Genomic DNA, 9,090 nt, shown 5'->3' with positions numbered 1-9,090 from the left:
CGTGAGCTCACTCGGCACTTTATTTTTTTTATCTGCCGAAAGTTTTACGAAGGTATTTACGAAGGCAACTTTGCAAATTAGGACGGAAGATGACGAAAGGGATTTCACGAAACTATTTAATAAATATGCAGTTTCCTTTCCTGTTATGACGCGGCTTTCTTTCGCTGGGAGGGACGGGATCATGAAGTGCACGTAGCCTGCCTGCCCTGAGGCTGAGCTGCATAGCCTCATCTTTTGTTTTATACTTTTATTGTCTGTGTGAGGTCAGGTTCAGGTCAGGTGAGGTCACGTGAGCGAGATCCCTCCAGGCCACCCCCCCACCCCACCAGGAAGATAACGTCATTGAAGGGAGGGAACTCATTGACCATTTATTCCCTGGTTTCCCGCCTTTCGTTCACACAGGACAGTGGTCGTGCAGCCTCACTTGCTCCAAGCTAGACTCCAGAGTCCAGAGACAGACTAGAACAGGTGCCGCTGCTGCTCCGTCTCAGCTGCTGCAAGGAGGGTGTTTCTTTCTCTGCATCCCCGCGTTCTACGGCACTGCAGTTCAACCTTTTTTCTTTTTTCTTTATTACAGTGAAGGTATGTTTACTTTACCTGAATGTGCTCCTATGCTTAGTGATTTGGGGGTGAGATGGAGGAGCAGGGGGAACTGGGTGGGAAGGCATCCAGCAAGGACTCCATCCCCCATCCTCCTGGGCTTTCCAGGATTAATCCATGTGCCTGCCTATGTATTTCTGAGTGGGTTGGGGCGGGGGGGGGGAACTGGAAGGACTCCATCCCCCATCCTCCTAGGCTTTCCAGGATTCACCCATGTGCCTGCCTATGTATTTCTTTCTGTGGTGGGGGGAGGGGGGAGCTGGAAGGATTCCATCCCCCATCCTCCTGGGCTTTCCATGATTCACCCATGTGCCTGCCTATGTATTTCTTTCTGGGGTGGGGGGAGGGGGGAGCTGGAAGGATTCCATCCCCCATCCTCCTGGGCTTTCCAGGATTCACCCATGTGCCTGCCTATGTATTTCTTTCTGGGGTGGGGGGAGGGGGGAGCTGGAAGGATTCCATCCCCCATCCTCCTGGGCTTTCCAGGATTAATCCATGTGCCTGCCTATGTATCTCTTTCTGGGGCAGGGGGAGGGGGGGAGATGGAAGGACTCCATCCCCTATCCTCCTGGGCTTTCCAGGATTCACCCTTGTGCCTGCCTATGTATTTCTGAGTGGGTTGGGGTGGGGGGGAACTGGAAGGACTCCATCCCCCATCCTCCTGGGCTTTCCAGGATTCACCCATGTGCCTGCCTCTGTATTTCTGAGTGGGTTGGGGTGGGGCGGAACTGGAAGGACTCCATCCCCCATCCTCCTGGGCATGGATGGACCACATCCTCCATCCTGGGCTTTTCAGCCTAGTCTGCTGTACAGTATGCCCCTATTTCGTTAGCACTGAATGGCTGGATTGGAGGGTAACTACTTCTGCACTGTACTATATCTTCGACTGTAGGCTGTTCACATGATTTCAGCTTTGCCACATGCATTTATGTCTCCTTCTGCCCAGAGACATGAACATGGAGAAAAGAGGAACCCGTGGTCAATCCGGCACTCAAAAGAGGCGTGGACGCCCGGCAAGAACATACACCGCTGAGGTCGCATTTCAGCGGTATTTTAATAATGAGATGGAAGTGGAGGAAGCCCAAGGTGTGACCAGCAGTGACAGCGGCCCCAGCCCCAGTCTACCCCACACCCATAAGCAGTGCACACCACCAATTTCCGCTACAGAAAGTGACACAGGCACAACCAGCCACAACTCCAGAGGAAGAGGAAGAAAGTTCTTGGATGGTGAGCGGAAGGGCAGTGTCTCCAAACCCAAAGCGGATGAAAATGTTCCCAAGGAGACTCTGCAGTGGTGGGATGAAAGTCAAGATATCTACCTCATTCCAAAGGATGAATCTGGTAAGACTCTGTCAGCACAGGTGCTTGTGAATATCTGGATACAAATAAATATCTTTGAATATTTGAATGGTCCCTACATTAGCCTTCTGCAACCTGCAGCCTTCCAGATGTTTTGGGCTACAACTCCCAGCATTATTGACCATTGGTCATGCTGGCTGGGCCTGATGGGATTTGAAGTCCAAAACCTTTGAAGGGGAGTATTTGGGGAAGGGATCTTCTTCTTCAACACAACAAAACATACACGACTGTTTTACATTCATTCATATTCATTGCTGTGAACATATTTTATATTATTTAAATATTACATGGTGCTCCAGTACTAAAGAAAACCCCAAGTCTTTAAAAGAACTGCAATACTTTCTCAAACGATACACCTTTTCGGTGGGAAAACACTTCAGTGTTTTGTGCTTGCTTTGTTTCCAAAGCCATTCATCATAGTTTGCTGTCTTGTTTGGGCTTGATCTCTTTTAACTAGAGCTGCAATGTGAATTGATTAAGCAATTACATTTCTGAGGATGGTTTTTAAAATGTTGCAGAAATCTGAGTCAGAGACTTATTTAGTCTCTTTAGTCTGACCCCCGATATGGCTACTACAAAAAGAGGGCCTGACTAATCAGGCACTGCTCCTGGGGGACCACAAATGCACCCTGGAAAAAGGCAGTGGGATTTGCCAAGTATGTGCTCAGGTCAGGACCAGCCCTATTGTTAGGGAGCAGCGAGGTGTTGTGGCACAGAACTGGGGGTGCTCCTCAGACTGCCTTGCAGCTCCTCAGCCAGCTTGTTGTCCTCTGGTGTGGTGGAAGAGGCTCTCCCATTGTCACTGTTCAAGTAAGATTCAGCTATTGCCCTATGTAGGATGGAGGGGTACCATTTTACCCTTTGCCTCAGGAAGCAAAATGCGTTGGGCCAGCCCTGTGGGGGATGAGTCCCACACGATGGTATAATAGAGCTGATGAAAGGAGTGGACCTTGCAAGGGAGCCAGATATCTCCTCCCCCATGCTTTTCAGACTTTCACCAGTGAGGACACGTTTAGATAACTCTTGTTGAGTTTCCAAGTCTGTACAGTACATTTTTTTTGCACCTAATGTGTTTTCTCAGTGCTCGGTAGTGCAGGAGTAGCTTACAACTGCACCTTGTGTCATGTGGATTGATTGCAAGTCCTCCAAGCTATGTTTCATAGACTACTACAACAACACAGTTTTATTCTCTTGGCTGTTACTCATGTGTAAAAGTTGCATTTCTCATGAAACTCTGCTTCTATCTATTTTGAATCTTTACAGAGACACCCACAACCGTCCTCCCTGCATCAGACAGCGGAAGTGGGACAGGTGAACCAGGTCCACAGCTGCCTGCTGATGATCACCTCGTGGGCGGCAGCTCAGGTGATTTTGAAAAAAAGGCCGGAGGACTTAGCGTCATCAGTGATCCGGACAGCGAAGATGATGAGGAGCTCTTCTATATCAATGATGTCCCTGCTGAGACTGGGTCTGACTCTGTTCTCCACTTCCAGCCTTCTGGGTTCTGTGGGAGCAATCCCAAACCTCAGGAACAAACGTCCCCTGCTAAGCACTGGTCAGCACCATCAACAACACCATCAACAACACCATCCACAGATGAGTGGAAACATGCAGCTCGAGATGCCACCTCATCTGGAACCGAAACCCCCATTCCCCAAAGAAGAAATGGTGGTGGCAGGGTGAGCTCCTATGTGTGGCGCTTCTTCAAATATGCAGAGAACGACTGCTATGTCGTGATGTGCGATATTTGTCGAAGCCGTGTGTGGCTAGGAAAAGAAGGGAGCTGTCCACGAGTGGGCACGTCTGCCATGAGGCGACACATGGAGGTGCATCATCCGCTTCTTGTGCCCAAAGATAGCAATGGGAAGCCACAACCATCCAAAAAGAACAGTACCGCCTTTGCCTCATCTTCCAAAGACCTCACGCAAAGTGGTCTGGGTGGGAAGGGCACAGAAGGCAGCTTCACTAAGAGGCAGGTCTCACTGGAGAAATGCCTTGCACTGACACAGAAATTACCCTCTGACAGCGTCCAGGCACGACTGTGGACCCACCTCCTGACAGTGGCCATTGCAGCTAGGGTTGGCGGAGAATTTCTCCCCGAAACTTCGGGGGGCCAAGCGCCAACGTGCTCGGCCCCCCGAACAAGTTTCGGGGAGAAATCCTCTGAACCCCCCCGCCCCCCGCACCCCCCCCGGGACGGGACTTACCTTCGCTGAATGTCCCTCCCAGCGGCGGGTCCGGCCAGCAGTTCGGCGGGTGTTCGAGCGGGGCGGGAGTGGCAGCCGGTCTTTCGACCGGCTGCCGCCGCTGCCATTGCAATCAAAGAAAAAAAAAATGCCCCCTGATAGGCTACGTGACGATTCACGTAGCCTATCACGGCTAGATTTGCAAAGTCAGCCGTGATAGGCTACGTCAATCGTCATGTAGCCTATCACGGGAGACTTTAAAAAAACCAACAAAAAAAGTGTGTACGGATAATGGCGGCCCCCATAGGGAGCCATCTTTCGCGTTCCTTATTTGGTCGCTGTAGTCTACGTAAATGTTTACGTAGACTACGGCGAAAATAAGGGCAACACTATTTGCGTTGCCCTTATTTTCGCCGTAGTCTACGTAAACATTTACGTAGACTACAGCGACTAAATAAGGAACGGGAATGGCGGCTCCCTATGGGGGCCGCCATTAGCGTACGCGCTTTTTTTTTTTTTTTTAAGTCACCCGTGATAGGCTACGTGACGATTGACATAGCCTATCATGGCTGACTTTGCAGATCTAGCCGTGATAGGCTACGTGAATCGTCACGTAGCCTATCAGGGGGCGTTTTTTTTTTTTTTTTTAACTTCCGCGTTCGTGGCCGGGTGAGGCGGGAAGCCTCCTCCCCGGCCGGAACTTCACGGGGGGAGCAGCGAAGCGCCTCCCCCCCACCGCGAACTTCCTTCGAGGACAGGTAAGTGACTTTCGTCCACCCCTAATTGCAGCACGTATGCTTCCCTTCTCCCTCGTGGAAGATGAAGACTTTTTGACTTTTATTAAGAGCATCTGCCCTCGGTGGGATGTCCCCTCTCATCACTACATTAGTGGCGTAGCCATTCCAGCCCTGGCTTCTGCAATCAGACGGGTGCTCCAACAGGATTTGAAATGTGCAGTTGGAGGAAGTGTACATTTAACGAGTGACACATGGACAAGTAACCAAACAAAGTCTTATCTGTGTGTCACCGAGCAATGGGTATCTATCAGTGCGAGCAGCCGACTGAGTCGTAGAACAGTGACATTGTCCCTCACAATGCTCTCAGGGACACACACAGCGGAAAACATCATCAGCAGCATCAGTGGTGTTGTTCAGTCCTGGTTGGCCCCCTTAAATCTTACAGTGGGCTGTGTAGCAACAGACAATGCCTCAAACTACCTAAAAGCAGCCCGCACTGCACGGCTAAACCATGTTCCGTGCGTTGTGCACTGCTTGAACCTTGTGGTGTGTTCTGGATTGAGCAACACCTCCCCTAAAATTGGCAAGCTACTTACGGTGGCCCAATCCATTTGCACCCACTTCAGGCAGTCCTGCTCAGCAATGGAGGCAATCGGCGCCATCCAACGTAGCTGTGGCCTTCCAGAACACAAATTCATTTTGGATGTGTCCACATGCTAGAACAGCACATTGCATATGCTTCAGAGACTCTGTGAGCAGAGACCAGCTATAAATGACTACATCACTGAGAAGCAACACCACTCCAATTTTTTTTGTCACACCACATCAGTGGCTCTGGATGCAAGACCTGGTGGACATTTTAAAAATTTTCGATGAATGCACAGCGGTACTGAGTGCAGACTATGCCACACTGGGCCAAGTGCTACCTGTGCTGAGGATCATAGAGGGGGTGCTGAAAAAACGCCATTCTGAGATTTGTGAGCGCACCAGTGCTGGAGGCAGTCAATTATTCCCCAAGCCTGCAGTTAGGCTTGCAGAATTCCTTCTGCAGGAGCTGGGCACCAACAAACACATAACTTCAATCAGGGGGGACATGAAATCTGTTGCTCTTGCATTCCTTGAACCACGGTTCAGGGATAGCTCAACAAGTGCGGAGCCTCCAAACGACAACCCTGACTTCCAAAGTGTAAAAAAATATTTGACTGAGAAAGTCATGGAGTGCTTCCAGAGAGATGGGCTGGAAGAGATGGAGCTGGGTGAGGCTAGTAGGACTACTGCCTCCCCTGAAGACAATATCTGCAGCAGTAGCACCATCACCAGCAGGAGGGGCAATGATGATGCCACAGCAGCTGCACCACCAACACAACAAACAGAGTCAGACACAGGGGCATCTTGTCTCAACTTCAGCTTTTACTCCTCAATGGCAGTGGAGCTTGGTGTAAGTAAGTGGCAGGGGGAATGTGCCAAAGCCGCCAGAAAAGAATCAGCCTATGATGTGGCTGTCCGGGAACTTGAAGGTTATTCAAGAGAGAGTTTCTCTGGAACACAGATTAGCCCAGAGAGTGATCCTCTCCTGTACTGGGATACAAAATGTGGTGTTTGGCCACATCTGACCAAAGTCGCCATTTGGCATCTATCTTGCCCTCCCTCAAGTGTGGCCTCTGAAAGGCTTTTCTCCACCACTGGCAATATTGTCACTGCCCACCGAAGCAGACTCACGCCACAACATGTCTCCACCCTTGCCTTCATACGCTCCAACAGGGGATGGATTCCCAAGGAGCACCTCCCCCCCCACCAGCTGTCAGCAGCAGAGTAGAGCAGTCATCAAGTGACGAGGAGGACCCCTGGGATGATGACACTGCTGCTAATGTGAGCCAGCGTTCTGCGGGACAATGAGGCAGAATGATACAATTTGTGAGTGGTCACACTGAGGTGTCCCTCAGAACTTTGTCCAAACCTGCAGTCCCTGTCTGGCCTGGGCAGAGCCCAAAGCACTGGCGATATGTGGCGGAGCTTTATAATACCTCACATGCAGAATCCAGTTGCGCTACCCGACTGTGTGTGGCGGACTATGCAACAGCGTTAGGGATGGTGGAGAATTTCTCCCCGAAACTTCGGGGGGCCGAGCGCCAACGTGTTCAGCCCCCCGAACAAGTTTTGGGGAGAAATTCTCCACACACCCCTGCCCCCCGCACACACACCCGGGACGGGACTTACCTTTGCCGAATGTCCCTCCCGGCGGCGGGTCCGGCCGGCGGTTCGGCAGGTGTTTGTGCGGGGCGGGAGCGGCAGCCGGTCTTTTGACCGGCTGCCACCGCCGCCATTCCAAGAAAAGAAAAAAAAAAACGCCCCCGTGATAGGCTACGTGACGATTAACGTAGCCTATCATGGCTAGATTTGCAAAGTCAGCCATGATAGGCTACGTAAATCGTCATGTAGCCTATCACGGGTGACTTTTTTTTTTTAAAAAAAAGCACGTATGGATAATGGTGGCCCCCATAGGGAGCCGCCATTCCCGTTCCTTATTTAGTCGCTGTAGTCTACGTAAAGATTTACGTAGACTACGGCGAAAATAAGGGCAACGCTATTACGCATTAGCGTACTAATGCTAATTAGCGCATTAGCGTACGCGCTTTTTTTTTTTAAGTCACCCGTGATAGGCTACGTGATGATTAACGTAGCCTATCACGGCTGACTTTTCAGATCTAGCTGTGATAGGCTACGTTAATCGTCACGTAGCCTATCATGGGGGCTTTTATTAAAAAAAAAAAAAAACTTTGGAGTTCGCGGCCGGGCGAGGCGAGGCGCCTCCTCCCCGGCCTGAATTTCGGCCGGGCGAGGCAGGAAGCCTCCCCCCCCGGCCTGAATTTTGGCCGGGTGAGGCGGGAAGCCTCCCCCCCCGGCCTGAACTTCGCGGGGGGAGCAGCAAAGCGCCTCCCCCCCATCGCAAACAAGCTTCGAGGACAGGTAAGTGACTTTTGTCCACCCCTAAACAGCGTACATCCCTACTACACACACACACACACACACACACACACACAGAGTTCTCTATGCATCCCAGTGTACTCCGCTATCGACTGTATATGTGTGTCTTTACCCCTCTGAATGTTAGTATGATTCTGATTCCCCAAATGTATGTATAGTTCTATTTCTCTTGATGTTGATGTGTGCTTTTAATTCATTTAAAATGCTTTCATAAATCACGGAATTGCTTTCAAAGACCTTGTTGTCGTCTCTCCCTGGACTCCCTCAGCTTTTGGGTTTTCCTAAGCACCGAGAGCTGTATGTGAAAAGATCCCTCTGGTATGCGTCCAGTTTACATGTATGTGATATGCACCTACATGTAAAACAAAGCATACTTCATAGAATCGTAGAGCCACAGAATCATAGGGTTGGAAGGGGCCTACAAAGCCATCGAGTCCAAGCCCCTGCTCAATGCAGGTATCCAAGTCAGATCATCCCTGGCAGATGGCTGTCCAGCCTCGTCTTGAATGCATTCATTCATAACATCAGGGATGTGGACTGTCCATCTCCCTATGAGGGAAGCTTACAGCAGCTGTTCTTGTTTGGCTGGGATTCTGGGGAGGCATTCTTGTTGCGGTTAACAGTAAGCAAACACAGAGATCATTGTGTACAATGATCTAGATTTAAGAAATTATATCTGTGGACTTGAACCAAGGAATTGTAACCTATTTTTTAGAAAGAACTTTATATATAAACAGAACAGATCAAAACAAAACACAGAAACAATTCAACAATTCAACAATTCAAAAACAACGTTGGGCTGGCTGGCTGTGGCTGCAGGCCTCAGCTCGTAGGAGGAGGATGGCTTTCCTGCTCCAGGGCCTCCACCCTTCTTCGAAGGTCGTCACCTGTGTGTAGAAAGGAAGAGAAGAATAAAGCACAATGGTAATATGCATCTTGCAGGCAGAGTTGTTAGCTCAGGTCAGGTGCCATTCTGTAGTACTACTTACAGGTCCTCCTGAGCATCCGGACATCTCTTATCAGACGCGTCAGGATCACAAGAGGAGGGGCTTCATCTGTGGAAGAAGGGTGGCCTTCCTCCACAGATGCTGCTCCTCTCGCTGCTGGCTCTTCCTCCTCCTCTTCCTCTTCCTCTTCCTCCTCCTCCTCTTCCTCCTCCTCCTCCTCTGTCCTCTCCCTCTCCGTGGCCCTCAGTGCCTCCTCCACCAGCAAGGCACGATGCT

At 50.5% G+C, this 9,090-nt stretch overlaps 1 protein-coding gene across 1 annotated transcript; it reads left to right on the top strand.

The window, feature by feature from the left end:
• The first annotated feature begins 396 nt into the window (after positions 1-396).
• Positions 397-7,209, top strand: LOC146337211 (uncharacterized). Its single transcript, XM_084816444.1, has 4 exons — positions 397-582; positions 1,547-1,941; positions 3,223-3,826; positions 7,048-7,209. The coding sequence occupies exons 2-4, from the start codon at positions 1,551-1,553 to the stop codon at positions 7,184-7,186; spliced, it is 1,134 nt and encodes a 377-aa protein (XP_084672570.1). The 5' UTR covers positions 397-582; positions 1,547-1,550; the 3' UTR covers positions 7,187-7,209.
• The last annotated feature ends 1,881 nt before the right edge of the window (positions 7,210-9,090 follow it).

Source organism: Heloderma suspectum, chromosome 11 (genome assembly GCF_057233095.1).
Source record: "Heloderma suspectum isolate Gila_16-S chromosome 11, 16-S_ref, whole genome shotgun sequence".
Lineage (NCBI taxonomy): Eukaryota > Metazoa > Chordata > Lepidosauria > Squamata > Helodermatidae > Heloderma > Heloderma suspectum.
This window is presented reverse-complemented; position numbering and strand designations above follow the sequence as displayed.

Bases quoted from the DNA above. Each gene is read 5' to 3' on its own strand.
- LOC146337211 (XM_084816444.1), top strand. From the start codon at position 1,551: ATGAACATGGAGAAAAGAGGAACCCGTGGTCAATCCGGCACTCAAAAG. The intron at 1,942-3,222 runs GTAAGACTCTGT...GAATCTTTACAG, and splicing joins CATTCCAAAGGATGAATCTG to AGACACCCACAACCGTCCTC. The intron at 3,827-7,047 runs GCCACAACCATC...AGTTTTGGGGAG, and splicing joins CCCAAAGATAGCAATGGGAA to AAATTCTCCACACACCCCTG.